At 49.5% G+C, this 14,071-nt stretch overlaps 1 protein-coding gene across 1 annotated transcript in view; it reads right to left on the bottom strand.

The window, feature by feature from the left end:
• Positions 1 to 3,083: 3,083 nt before the first annotated feature.
• Positions 3,084 to 14,071, bottom strand: part of LOC128347378 (NXPE family member 3-like) — a 52,686-nt gene continuing 41,698 nt past the window's right edge. The window contains exons 4-7 of the mRNA XM_053301898.1: positions 10,432 to 11,156; positions 7,370 to 7,443; positions 7,049 to 7,264; positions 3,084 to 6,082 (exon numbers count right to left, since the gene is read on the bottom strand). Of these exons, the coding sequence (XP_053157873.1) occupies positions 5,547 to 6,082; positions 7,049 to 7,264; positions 7,370 to 7,443; positions 10,432 to 11,156 (1,551 nt within the window). The 3' untranslated portion in view covers positions 3,084 to 5,546. The remainder of the gene's footprint in view (positions 6,083 to 7,048; positions 7,265 to 7,369; positions 7,444 to 10,431; positions 11,157 to 14,071) is intronic.

The following is a 14,071-nucleotide window of genomic DNA, read 5'->3' as shown; positions in this document are numbered from 1 at the left end:
TCAAGTATGTAGTGCACCACTCTGGGCTCCTTGGAGGAAGAGCGGGATATAAATATAAAAATAATAATCATCATCATCTGCATAGTGGTGTGGACCACAGTGCTGGGTGCTGTGCCTGCCATGGCAGTTTTCCTCTCTAGTTGCAAGGGATGACATGTGATGGTGCATGCCCTCGTGGGAGCTTGATTTGCGCATGCCACCCATTCGGGGCATCCGGAAGGGTGGTGGTGGAGGAATGCCTGCTCACCTAACTCGCACAGCATCAGGAACAAAGGGGCAATGTTCCAGGGATGGCGGGAGGGAGGGGGCATCCATTCTTTGTGCCCTGCCTGCGGCACTGTTTGGACAGCTGACTCATGGCTCGGCACACCCTCCTTGCAGCTTCATGGCCACAACAACAACAACAACAACTTTATTACAGCCAACGGCGTCTCATTGCAACAAAACCACACAGAGAACGATACATCTCATCATGTCAGTTGTATTTAAAAAAAAACTACGATAGAGACAATACAATAAAAGCTATAGTATCATACACAGGAGAGCTTCAAATAGATAAAATCTGTTCACCCTCCTAATGTGCTATGCCCACATCTACCCTCTCTACACATCTTATGCGAAGTTTGCTTGCAATGCAAAAAAACTTGGGGCAACTCTTGCCAAGATGAAATCATCCGAGTCTGCGAGTAAAAGCGCCATTCTCTCCCGTCCTGAGGTCCATCTATGGTCTCTTAAAAGGGGGGAATTAATTCTTCTCTTAGATCCTTATAAAAACAACAATTCAGCAAAACATGTTCAGTCGATTCAACCTCTCCCGCTTGACACGGGCGCAATCTCTGGAGATAGGGGGCTTCATGGCCATAAGGTGCATGGGCATGGCCCAATTTTGGCCCCCTTCCAGAGCACCCTCCTTGGTTGCTTGAGGACTCAAACCCTTTTGTTCCTGGCTGTGTGGGGGCCTCCTCTCTCCCTCATGCACCAAATTCCATGGACCTTGGATTCTCTTCTTGGCAGGGGAGCCTCTTCAACCTTTACAGATAAAAGGGAGGCATTGCCTCAGCATGGAAGTGACTTTCCTAGAGAACAGGAGGCTGTTGGTTTGAATCCCCGCTGGTGTGTTTCCCAGAATATGGGAAACTCCTATATCAGGCAGCAGCGATATAGGAAGGTGCTAAAAGGCATCATCTCATACTGCATGGGAGGAGGCAATGGTAAATGGCAATGTATTCTCCCAAGAAAACCACATGGCTCTGCGGTCGCCAGGAGTCGACACCAACTTGACAACATGATATTTCCTTTTCCTTTTTATTTCATGGTGTCCCTCCCTTTTCTGTTTCCCTTAGAAACCCTTAAGAACTGTTTTGGTGGGTCCCTGCTCCTACTAGGATAACTTCAGACGCATCCTTAAAGACTTTGCATGCTGCCATAGGCATGCCGCACACACACCCCGCCCTGTTCGTTTAGTGCAGTTTCCCCTCCTTATCAGCATGGACAGGAACCACCTTTCCCTTAGGCTGCTGGCTGTAGATTTATGGGCTGAGTGACAAAAGTGAACAAGGCTTAAGAGCAGAGAAGTGTTTTATTCGAAGCAGCATAAAGACAACATCCTCTTTGAAAACCTTGGAGCAGAGAACGGCAAACTTTGGGTGTTTCAAAGTAATGGGGGTGGGCATTGCTATGTGAGCTCTGTGCGGTCTTGAAAGCTTGTAGTTTCAGGGTTTGCAAACTTGTGTGGATGTGGGAGATCTATAACGAGTGCTCTAAAAACAAGGAAATGCAAGGTGTGGTTCAGATGTGCCCGCTCATTGGCAATCTCCTCCTCTGGGGCATCTAACCTAAGGAGCGCTGGCAATGTTGTATGGCAAATATAAGTTGAATACAAAAGTTAACTGCTTGACATAAGCTTCACCATTTTGTTAGAGTTTGTAATAAGAAATTGCTTATGCTGAAATAATTCTCACCCCTGGCAGTTAGGTTTCCCACGGTTAGCAGGATTCATATTTAGCATGAGAACCGCAACTGCTGAGGGGGCAAGAGAAAGACCAGATGGTCTAATGCTTGCACAACTGATTTATGACCTAATGCCAGACCCATTTCCAGATGAAAGGGGAACTAACTTGAGTTATGAGCCAGCGTGGTGTAGTGGTTAGAGTGCTGGACTAGGACCGGGGAGACCCGAATTCAAATCCCCATTCAGCCATGAGACTTGCTGGGTGACTCTGGGCTACTCACTTCCCTCTCAGCCTAACCTACTTCACAGGGTTGTTGTGAAAGAGAAACTCAAGTATGTAGTACGGGCTCCTTGGAGGAAGAGCGGGATATAAATGTAAAATAATAATAATAATAATAATAACTGTTTCTTTTTCTGTAACTTTCTGTAACCGTTTTCTTAAGAATGCTTTGGTGTATAAATGTGCTGCTTCTTGTATCAAGTCTTTGTCCTGCTTTGAACGCGAGCCAAGCAGCACCTTTGCGACTTAAGGGCAAATAAAATCTTGATCTTAAGTCCTCTCGTCTGGGCTGATTATTGGGCTCCGTCCGCTCAGGAACAAACCTCCCCTATTGGGGTCAAGGGTACCCCGATACATCAGCAAGACTAAGTAGTGAGGGATGAGAGGGTGGGGGTTTCCTCAGAACCGTCCCCCCCACCACCCTGCCCTGTTCTTGGGGAGCAGTGGCCTGTAGGGATGGGCACAGAAGGGGAGGCATGCTGTCACCCTAGGACCTGGGTGCAACTAGGTACTTCCCTGGCAAGAAGATCTGGAGAAGTGGAAATGGCCACACGGGGCAACATGTGTGTGCCCTGTTAGTGCTGGGACAGGGGCAGTGGAGGCAGCAGCTGGTGGTGCTGGGGTGGCGGCTGGGGTGGCAGATTGTGGAGCGGGCTTGCTTATCCCTGCATGGCTGTAAGGGTGGGCACCCAAGACGCCAATCCTCAGGCAGCGACACAGGCAGCCAAACCAGCCCTCTCTCCCCACCCACCCAAGACCCCAACCCATCTCTTTCCCCCCACCACCACCACCCAAGATACCAACCCAGCGCTCACAGCATAATAGAAAGGAGACAGTAGAACTCGTAGACAGTTACTAGTTTAATGACCGACTCAGCCGGTTGTTGGGCTGTTGTGTTGCTCACTCGAGTGTGGAGGCAGCTGCCCAGTGCCCTGCTTTAGTGGAGAGCCGAGAGTGCCTGTGCCCTTGACGGTTGGCTCCTTCCCCAGCTCTCTAGCCGCTCTTCAACACACTCGCTCATTGCCCTGCTGGCGTCGCCACTGCTCCTGCTCCCTCCGTGGTCATAGCACCTGCAGCAGCATTCCTGTGTCACGTGGTTGGCTGCATGAGGCAGGCAGAGAGAGGGGCTGGAGCCCCTAAGCAGCAGCCAGGATCTCCGCTGCACTGAGGCCCCTGCCCTGCCCACAGGGCTGGCGGAGTGGAGCACATACACAGCAGAGCTGCTAGCAGAGGTGTGGTCTCATCCCCACTGAGGCCCCTTCCCGGCCTCAGGCTGTCCACATACTACTGCAGCAGCGGCAGCCTTCACAGTTGGCCACTGCCGGCAGCCCTACCCAGGGGCGTAGCTATAATTGAACAAAAGGGTTCAAAGAATTTGGGCCCCCAGCTCCATCCTTCCCTATTTTCTTCATTGTCTCCCTCACTCTGGGGGGGCCGCCCGAGAGAGGGATGAACACAGGTCCCCTCTCCACTAGCTACGCCCCTGGCCCTACCTATCGAGGGGGAAGCGTTTGGAGGCCCATCGCCAGGGGGTGGAGGACCAGGCCAGATCCCCACGGCCCGTTCCTGAGAGCACTTCTGTGGACATCTGACTTGATCTCCCGGTAGGGGAGATATTATTTATATAGACCACAGCCACTCCACCTCCCTGCCAATATCCTCTCACTTGCTCATCATCAGAGGACCCTGGAGGGACAAGCTGGGACCAGACTAGGTCATCAGCCTCCCCCCACCCACCAGGTCTCTGTAATACATACCAGGTCAGCCCCTCCATCTGTAATTAGATCACAGATTATTTCAGGTTTATTGTGGACCAACCTGGCATTACAAAGGAGCAAGGTGATGTTGGAGATGAACTTCCAGTGCATCGACCTTTTGCGCCAACTGTCCTAATGACCACTGGGGCATTGGGAGTAGAGACAGTGAGTTAGGGTCTCCCTATCTGTCCCTACTCTATGACCCCTGAACTGACTCTGCAGCACTTCCTGTGCTGAGTCACAATCCTTCCTTTCCTCCTAGAGAGCAGATGGAAACATCTCTCTCTCTCTCTCCTTACCTATCCACTATGTAGTCCTTTAGATTAGAGATAGGTCTTTCCTATCTAAGTGTATTTAACCAATAAATATTTACTGTTTAGTCATACAAGGATCTTCATGTGTTTTCTTTAAATAGCTGCAATGTCCGAACCATCCTCTGCTACCTACTCTGTACCTGGAGTGTGTGCTCATTCCTTAGTGCTCTGCTGTTTTACCTATTGTGGGTAAAAATCAACAACCTCTAACAGGTGAGGTGCTGTGGTTAGTTGACTTTGCTTCCCAAGGTCAAAGAGCTTACAAACAGCCAGAAGGGGAAATGGCTATTAGAATTCTGATTTCCCTTGCCTGCTGACCTGCCAACGTTACCTCTTCTACTTCCCACCACCATCCAAATAGCCACTCTATATTCAATGGACATATCCACTGTCTTCTCACCTCCAGATATATCTAGACACATTGTAGACCAATCTCACCTAAGACTCAGACAACAGAAGCTATATAAGCAACAGCTTCAGCTTCTAAAACAGTCATAAAATAATATACTTTTTTGGTAGCTATCCATGTTAGCCATTCTTATTGCATCCAGCCCCATAACAGATTGTTTCAGAGTTTGACACCTCCCACGGCATATATAGCTTCTTCCTAGGGATATAAAGCAAGCTCCATGGGAGGAACGTTTTGACTTGAAACAGGCTGTTTTGCATGTTCTGAGCTTGGAACAGAATGCCTTTCAAATGAAGGGCCTGTTCCAAGCTGGAAATGAAATGAACCTGATCTGACTAGGAATGTTCCAAGAGTCATTTTAAAATCCAAAACGGCATTATTCTGGCCTCTGCATATGGATGACAGCCGTTTGCATAGTCTGCACCACCACACAAATGGCCGCTGCACGTGCACAGAGTCAAGAAGAGAGACATTTTGGATTTAAAAATGGCTCTCAGAACGTTTTGAGTTGGAATGGGCTCATTCTGTCAGAACAACTGGCTCAGTTGGTTGTTCCAATGGATCGATCTGGAAATGTTGTGTTCCATTCTGAGCTCAGGATGGAAAGCAAAATCCGTTTTGTGCATATCCCTACTTTTCTTTAATGAGGAAGGCATCACAAAGAGCTATGTCAGATTTGTAAGCAGGGGACAAAGCAGCTTCACACTTTCTGAACGGTCTCTAAAGATTCCTGCTTCAGGCTGCAGAACTCTCCACTTGCTTTACAAAGAAAGCCAGTTTTCAAACACATATTTCCTTCACCACCAACTATTAGCCACAGTGCCTTCCCTTTTGGTCAGCTTCCTGGGCAGATGAAAGAGAGGAAGGCGTTGATCTCATTCTGCACTATCACTTTGCCAGGATGGATGTTGTCAGGCAGGTAGTGGCAGGAGGTCATGGCCCAGGCATCGACCATAACCACTGGCACATCAGCAAACATGGCACGAAGGATGCTGTCCAGCTGCATGGAGAGCCAGTCGCTGCCATAGATAGTCTTGTATCCTGTGTTCGCTGTCTTGATGACGACCGTGGTGCGGGGACCACGGCTCAGGAGCTGCACCACAGCCTGCCGAACCCTGCGCAGCCGCTGCACATAGTACTCCACTGGGAAGGTGGTGAAGTGGGCCCAGAGTGTGAAGACCACGACCACGTCGGGGCCACCACCAAGTGCATCCAGCTCATTGGCCAAGTAATGCAGGTCTGCCATCTTGGTCTTTTCAGTACGCAGAGGAAGGCCATGGGCGCGCCATCCCAGCACCAGGCCCTGTGCAGGCTCTACAGCCAGCAGTGGACCTGACTTATATGACACATGGAGATCTATGCGCTTGAGTGCTGTGGAGAGAAAGAAACCACAGGGCTCGGAGAGAATGACCATGTGGGATTTGAGCCTCAAATGGCAGTTCTGTCCCTATGCACGTAGCCATCTGCTTATCAGAGGCCCCTGTCACTAGCAATAGCACTTACATTTAGCACTTACATTTATATACCACTCTATAGCTGGAAGCTCTCTAAGCGGTTTACAATGATTTAGCATATTGCCCCCAACATTCTGGGTACTCATTTTACCGACCTCGGAAGGATGGAAGGCTGAGTCAACCTTGAGCCCCTTGGTCAGGATCGAACTTGTAACCTTCTGGTTACAGGGCAGCAGTTTTACCACTGCGCCACCACTAGTCCACTGGTCCTCCTTTACACATATCCAGCATTTGAGCTATCGTGTTCACTCTCCTTCTAACCCCAACTCTTATACTCACCATCTTCGGCACCCACCTTGCTGCACAGAAATGAGCACCCACCTTGCTGTACAGAAATGACCAGGGAGAGCAGGTCTTGTGGTAGCAAGCATGATGTCCCATTAGCTAAGCAGGGTCTGCCCTGGTTGCATTTGAATGGGACACCACCTGTGAGCACTGTAAGATATTCCCCTGAGGGGATGGAGCCACTCTGGGAAGAGCAGAAGGTTCCAAGTTCCCTCCCTGGCTTCTCCAAGATAGGGCTGAGAGAGATTCCTGCCTGCAACTTTGGAGAAGCCACTAACAGTCTGTGAAGACAATACTAAGCTAGATAGACCAATGGTCTGACTCAGTATATGGCAGCTTCCTATGTTCCCCCGATACCATCATCTCCCCTCGCCAGAATTTAGCTCCATCCATGTGCTTCCATCTGGTATATTATCCATAGCCCATTCATACCTGCCAACACCAATCATCTCAAATTCCTGCATGCAAAGCCCTTTTACCCACTGCTCACTCTGCCCCACAAGCCGGACAACCTCTCTGTACCCAGCCAGTGACTTACAAGGGATGAAGTCCACCAAGAACTCCCACCACTGGCACAAGGTGGAATCTCCAAACATGTGGACAATCTTGCCCCACAGGCAGCCCAGTGCCAAGTTGGCTTTCGGGAAAGTGCGGCTGGAGCAGCCCAGGGGCATCCACACATCTTTATAGTAGAAGCCGGATGGGCTGATGGGGGCCAGGCCTGGACGGCATGGAGGAGGTGGTGGGGATGTCACTGCAGGGACACAAGCAAGAGAGACACAATGTCTATCAGCAACTTTTCCAAAACTCCCCTCCCCCCCCCACTATTGCCACTTCCCTTCACCTGCACTGTCCTCACCTGCATCCAGCTGGGGGGCAGGCAGCACCTGGATGATGGGCACCTTTCCTGGAACAGCCCGGTCTGTGACAGCCCTGAATACACACAGAAAGAGGTTAGTAGCAGTGGCCCTGCTTGCCATGCCCTTGATGAATCCCAGAAACCCAAGGTGTGACTTGTAAGTGAATTGCTGGCAATACTGACATCCTGGAAATGCCTGGAAGCATCATGGCACTTTTGACCAAGGTGTTTTCTTGCTCACTGGGTTTTCCTGGTTCATCCAGTACAGATCTTCTCTCGACCACATTACAGTCATTGACTCCGCTGGAGCAACTATGACTGCATGTAGTGTAGTCCTCTCAGCACGCCCAAAGCAGCAGCTGATTCCTGCCTACAAAAGCGCTGCAGCTGTTCATCACTGTTGCTGTTTCTCACTGCTACGGGCTCTCTGGATTTTAATTCTGGCACAATTGCTTTTCCAGCTTGCCCATTTTACACCAGTCAGGGTCAGACTGGAGTTGACTAAAAGGTCTCCTTCTGCTGGGTCAGATGGAGCTGCTCACACCACCTCCTTGGCCCTATTGGTTCCTGGCTCCCCCAATTCCACATTCTCTAAGCATGATGGCACAGGAATGACCCTTTTTTTGATTGTCCAGAATACACAAGGGGGCAGGGCCTCCTCCTGTCTATGCAATCTGGGACTCTGGGTTAAGATGACAATGGATGCAGAAACCAGATGAGGTGTTCCATTTTACTTGGTTCTTTTGTTTTCCTTATATTCTCAGCCTTGGGGATGGCAAAGCCTACAGGATGGAATATGCTCCGTTCTCTGGAGGAAACTGAATGTCTTCCTCCCACAGCACGTGGCTTGGCTCCTTGGCTGGAGGCAGTTGCTTCTTTGTACGCTGAATGAAGATTTTTAGGCTGGGGAGGCCGATGCAGCTAAATCAATAGCTAGTATCAGACTTTGATTCAGGAGACATTGGTTAAAAACCTTTAAAAAAAACAGGGAATAAACCTTATCCAAAAAGTGACTAGAATAATATGAAAGATCAGGGATAACTACAATATAATACTTAATTAATTTATTTATATGGCTCTCCAACTGCAAATTCACCAACTGTGAGGTTTTCTGGGAATGGAACCCTCACGGTTGGTGAGGGATGACTGTATATTTAGTGTTGTCCTGCACATTAATAACCTTTCAGCAAATGTCCTTTTTGAAAAAAGTATTTTTCAATGATTCTCAGGTATTTATATGGATAAAGTAGCACCAACTTTATTTTTAAAATATTCATGTATATCTTCCTTCTATGTGTAGATATGTGTGTGTGTGTGTGTGTGTGTGTGTTTGTGTGTGTTATACTGCTCACTTCTGTTTTTGTAAAGTCGGTGGTCCTAGGACTGCCCTTTAAACCAGTCAAAGAAGGACTAGGCTGATTGACTCATCAGGCAGCCAATCAGTGTCCAGAGGGTGGGGAATTCTTTTTATTTTAGCTACTAAGAATAATCCAATCACCATTTTTTAAGAGAGCAGGCTGGTTGGGGGGGCTGGTTGTTGGTAAGTCTGATCTTTTGCCAGTTTCTTTGTGTTTGTAGAAAGTGGCATAAGAAGCCACAAAGTTCTTTTAAAGCATATGCGTAGATTTCTGAGTCCAAACTGCTTTTCAAATAATTGTTGAAGTGGCTTTCCATGTGGATGTGGTGTATGTAGAAAAGGAATGGATTCCGTGGGAAGGAAAATAATTTTGAAAATCCATTTGCTGTGCAGAGAGCTTACCAGGTTTTTCTCTGAATTGTGTCCAATGACTCATTGGGGAAGGATTAAGCAAGTGATATCTATAAGAAACATTCTTTGCTTGCTAGGATGGACACCCAGACTTCAGCAGGCATGGAGAAGGGAAGTGGGGTGCCCCCATACATCTTTGTTTCCCATGGAGTCCCCTAAGTTACAAGAGATAGCTGTAGCATTCATTATTGAAAAACCTGTGACTTTTCTATTGTTTATGTATACATTTTTGAAATAGGCAGGCAGAACTGCCCTCGTAACTTAAGAATGCATTTGCTCTCCACTTTTGTAACTGGTCTCTGCTTTACCTGTGGCTTATATAGATTTATTTACTTTTACACATATAGTTTGTGCTTCCTCCAAGCAGCCCAGAAATGGTGAACATGATTACATTTATCCTCCCAACAGTCCTATGAGGAAGATTATTCTGAGAGATCAGTGATTGTCCCAGAGTCACCCAGTGAGTTTCATGGCTGAATGGGGATGTGAACATGGATTTCCCCAGTCTGGTCCAGCACACTAACCATTGTAGCACTCTGGCTCAGAGTTATTTCTTCCTGTTTGTTTGTTTGTTTGTTTGTTTGTTTATTATTATTATTATTATTATTATTATTATTATTATTATTATTATTCATTTTTGAAATAATCAGGCAACCAGAGCTGCCCTGGTGACTTCAGATTGGATTTACTTTACACAGAAGGAGCCTTTTGTTTGTGCTTTATTTTTGGCTTGTACAGTTCTTTTCATGTGTCTGTGTGCGCGCCCTTGTGTTTTGATCCTGCCATGTTAGATACAAATCTATACACTACTGTAGTCCTGGTAAGCACTATAAAGCAACTGATATTTTCTGTGTTTCTCTGTATCTCTGCTAATGAGATATGTGGCTTATGTATGAGCTTGTATTTTTGTATCTTGATCCCATTCGTTAGATACAAATCCACACATTGCCAGTTATTCCTAAGGCACCCACCTCATCCTGGCTCTACCCCCACAGCTACCCACAATTGGCTGTACCCCTCACTACCTATGGCTCCACCCATCACCTGCTGTGCCTCACACCCCCACCACTCAGTCCCAGGAAGCACCAGGTGCCACTGGGTGAAATGGAACACGTGTGTAGGAAGGAAGGAAAAGTGGTGCCACAGACCCATAACGCCACTCACCACACCCACACCGGGGACGACGACACCACCCTCACTTCGGAAGGCCCTTCCAGAATTCCTCTGGCTCCCCTAAATGATTGATGGAGACGTATCATCAGAGTGCCCCTCTGCCCAGCTCCAAAGCACGCACCCACCAAGGAAGACGCTCTCCTCTGGAGTGAGCACTTGCTTGTAGTGGCCAGCTGAGTGATGCGTGAGGGCACTGCAAGGGTGGTGCTGGGGCTGAGAACAGAACCAGTGTTCCCCAGTCCCAGGATCTGTGTACTGGCAGGTTGGACCTGGGCTCGGGTGCACATTGCATTCAGTCTTCTCTTCTTTGTCCGACTGGCTTGGACCCCCAAAGTAGCTGAAGAAGGATACTGTGGAGGGCTTGGAGTGGCGGGTGCGTTTAAGGATGGCTACAGCTTCACTGGAGTGGATAAGGCGCACAGACACCTGCACTGCACCAGCCCACAGAAGGGGGAAAGCCAGAGTGTAGGTGCCATTGTGGTGGTCCTGTACCCTCCCAGCTGCACCCGCCTTCAACTCTGGGGAGTGCACTTTGGCCCTGAAAAAGTCCCCACCATAGCGCTTGACCTGCCCACTATGGTCATGGGCCTCCAGCCGCACCAGCAGTGTTTCTCCAACTGTGTAGTTGTGCCAGGACTGAAAGAGCTGGTAAAAGCTCTTCTCTGGGCTTGTAGAGGAAGCGAAGGGCACAGAATCCTCTGGTGGAACTGGCCACTCCAGTAGTTGGAGCAGCTTCTGCAGTTCAATGGCCTCCATAGAAGGCATCTGGCTCCTGTTGTATTTCCTAGGAGGTGGAGGCACAAACCTGATCTTCGGCTGGCCAATAGAGAGGAACTGGTAGATCACCTGGGAAGGCACAATAAGACACATGTGGAGGCAATCAGGGTTCAGCCAGGCTTTGGGGTACATGGACTGCAGTTCTGACTAGACTCAGCCCTTCCACTGCACTTGGACTTTGCCACCTAAGAATGCCCCTCCTGTTGTCCCTGCTGACTGTCCAGACAGTTGCACTGGTTGCATCTGTCAGTGATACCCAGGAATCCCAGGACTTGCTGGGGGTGGTTCTGCCTACACCTAGGGTTGCCATGTCCCCCGGAATTTGGGGTAGCCCCTGGATTTTGTCTCCTCTACCCGGCTGCAGATTTCACAGATTTCGAATGTGCTGCCCGGATTGCCCGGATTTTACTCTAGAACCGATCACATGGGAGGGCAGAGAAGGAGGGGAAAGTATACAAATCTGTCAAATAATAAAATAAATAAAATGCAAACTGGTTGCCACATAATTTGCATAATATGCAAATTAGGTGACTCAGATTTGGGAAGCTCGAATATGGCAACCCTACCTATACCTCTCATTATAAAGGGTGCATACATGGGTGAAAGGAACCAACAAATGCCCAGGGCCTTCTGGTGCTCTGTGTGCAGTATGTGTTGGCCAAGTGGAAGAACTTTCTGTATCTAAACAAAACTCCTACTTGCTTTACTTCAGGCTAACAAAACAGACTGCTTATTAGTAGACTGTGGGCCCCTTCCAATGCAAGGCTTTTTCGTGTGTGCTTACTTTTGCATGTTTCCACATTGAATTGCATGTAGAAGAGAAATGAAACTTTCACACAGAAGGTTCTCAGCAGCTTGTGTGTTTCTACTCATGGCGCTATTTTCTGTCCACATTGGAGGTGCACCATTGTCAATTGATTGTCTGTCCCTCCCCCTGTGCCTCCCACACTGATGTAGACTTAAAAGGACAGTAACAAAAAATTCATGGAGGGAAAACCATGAACCCCACCAGCTTCGGGCTGCCTAGAGGGAGTTCTGGCACAACCCACTGTGCCTCCAGACCCACTGATGATGCCCAGGTCATGGCAGAGTCCAATACTGGTTCTTAGCAGTCTGGCTCCGAGGGGGAAGGGTCTGCTGCTGAGGTGGAGGGGGTAGCCATTCCTCCAGTGAAGACAGGCCCTTCTTCTTCCACACAAGGTGGAAGGGGGTGGGTGTGCTTAGCACTGACCAGGGCAGTGCACAAGTTTCCATAAAGCAGGGCATGCTGCCAGTCAAGCGATGGATGCAGTCGTCGAGCAAGAAACACCCTGATCACGTGGACCCATGTCTCCTCACCCGCCTCATAGGAGAGATGATGGCCACTGACGACCAGACTTTTCAGGTGGTCGAGAACTCCAGCTTCCGCCAGATACTCCAGCTGCTAGCACCCGACTACACCATCCCCTCAAGGACCATTTCAGCCGGAACATGGTCCCTTCCCTGTTCAGGCGGTACAGGGAGCTTGTTTCAGCCATGCTGCATACAGCACTGGCTGGTACCATGGTACATTTCACCACTGATATGTGGAACAGTGTGAGTGGGATGCATGCTGCTTTCCTGGCCCTGACAACCCACTGGTGGGGTCCGGAGAGAGAGGGGACCTCCAGTGCTGCCTCTGGCTTCAGCACATCCCACACCGCATTTCGGCACAGGTGGGCCGTCTTGCATGTGGAGATCTTGGATGTCAAGCACAGCAAGTAGGACATGGCAGCCGTACTCGGCTGCCAAATTGAGGAGTGGATAGGCAGGTTCCCACACCTTTCCCGGGGCTTCATTGTGATAGACAAAGACTCCAATGTAACGGTAGCGGTAGAGTCAGTGTTGGAGTGTGTGAACATCTGCTGAATGGTACACACACTGCACCTGACTGTCAGGGATGCCCTTGGCCTCAAGGAGGTGAAGGCTTCTAGGGAACACGGCTGCCCCATGGTAGGTGCTGTTGCAGCCATGGCTGCGCTTGTGGAGAAGTCCCACAAGATTGCTGGCGCCTGCTTCGCAAGCAGCAGCGTGTCCATGGACTTCCACAATATCTCATCCCCACAGATGTAGATACCCGGTGGAACTCCACCTTCCTCTTGTTCCAGTGCCTGCTGGAGCAGGAGGTGGCCCTCAATGACCTAGCAAGGAACAGGTCCTTGGGTGTGTGTGACCTATCTCATGCAGAGTGGAAGCTCATGTCTGAGACAATGTCAGCACTCGAGCCCTTCCTGTTTCCCACAAAGAGCTTGTGTGGCAACACCACTCCTCTGAGCCAGGTCCTGGCTGCGGTTCTCCTCCTGGAGAAGCTGATGGGTAAACTCTAGACTTCTCTGAACATGCCAGAAGGGCGTACTCTGACTGGAAGGCTGAGGGCTGGGGTTGTCATCAGGTTGGCCGATGAGCTGGGCAACAGGGAGGAGTATGTCCTGTCATGTCTCTGTGACCCGAACATCAAGGGCAATATTGTTTGTGTGGATGACTTGCCGAAGTGAAGGGACCTCCTAATTGAGAGAGTTAGGGAAGAGGAGGTCACTAGGACCGGCAGAGACCAGGAGGATGGTGATGGTGTGCCCCCTGAGTGTGCACGACCCACACCCAGGAGCAGTAGTGTGGGTGGCCCTTCAGCTCCCACCCCTTCTTCTTCCCAGTCTGGTGGTGTGGCATCCTAGGCTGCGGCACAAACACAACAGGCAGTTCCTTCCCACTACATTAGCCCAGTGGTTTAAGCGGGTGTGCCTTGGTGCCATGCTTGGTTTGCAGAGGCTTGGCCTAAGCAGGCCCACCATTGTTGCACAATGCATTGCCCAATACTTGGAAGAGCCTATGGAGGAAAACCCAGAGATGGACGGTGCACAGTTCCAGGCAACACACCGCCAAGTCTGCCTGGACCTGGCAGTCGTTGCTGCATGCCTTCTCTCCTGCCCGCCAACCAGCGTCAAGAGCAAGCGTGTGTTTTCATGTGC

Source organism: Hemicordylus capensis, chromosome 2 (genome assembly GCF_027244095.1).
Source record: "Hemicordylus capensis ecotype Gifberg chromosome 2, rHemCap1.1.pri, whole genome shotgun sequence".
Lineage (NCBI taxonomy): Eukaryota > Metazoa > Chordata > Lepidosauria > Squamata > Cordylidae > Hemicordylus > Hemicordylus capensis.
Note: the sequence above shows the minus strand (reverse complement) of the source record. Positions and strands in the feature narration are given on the sequence as shown.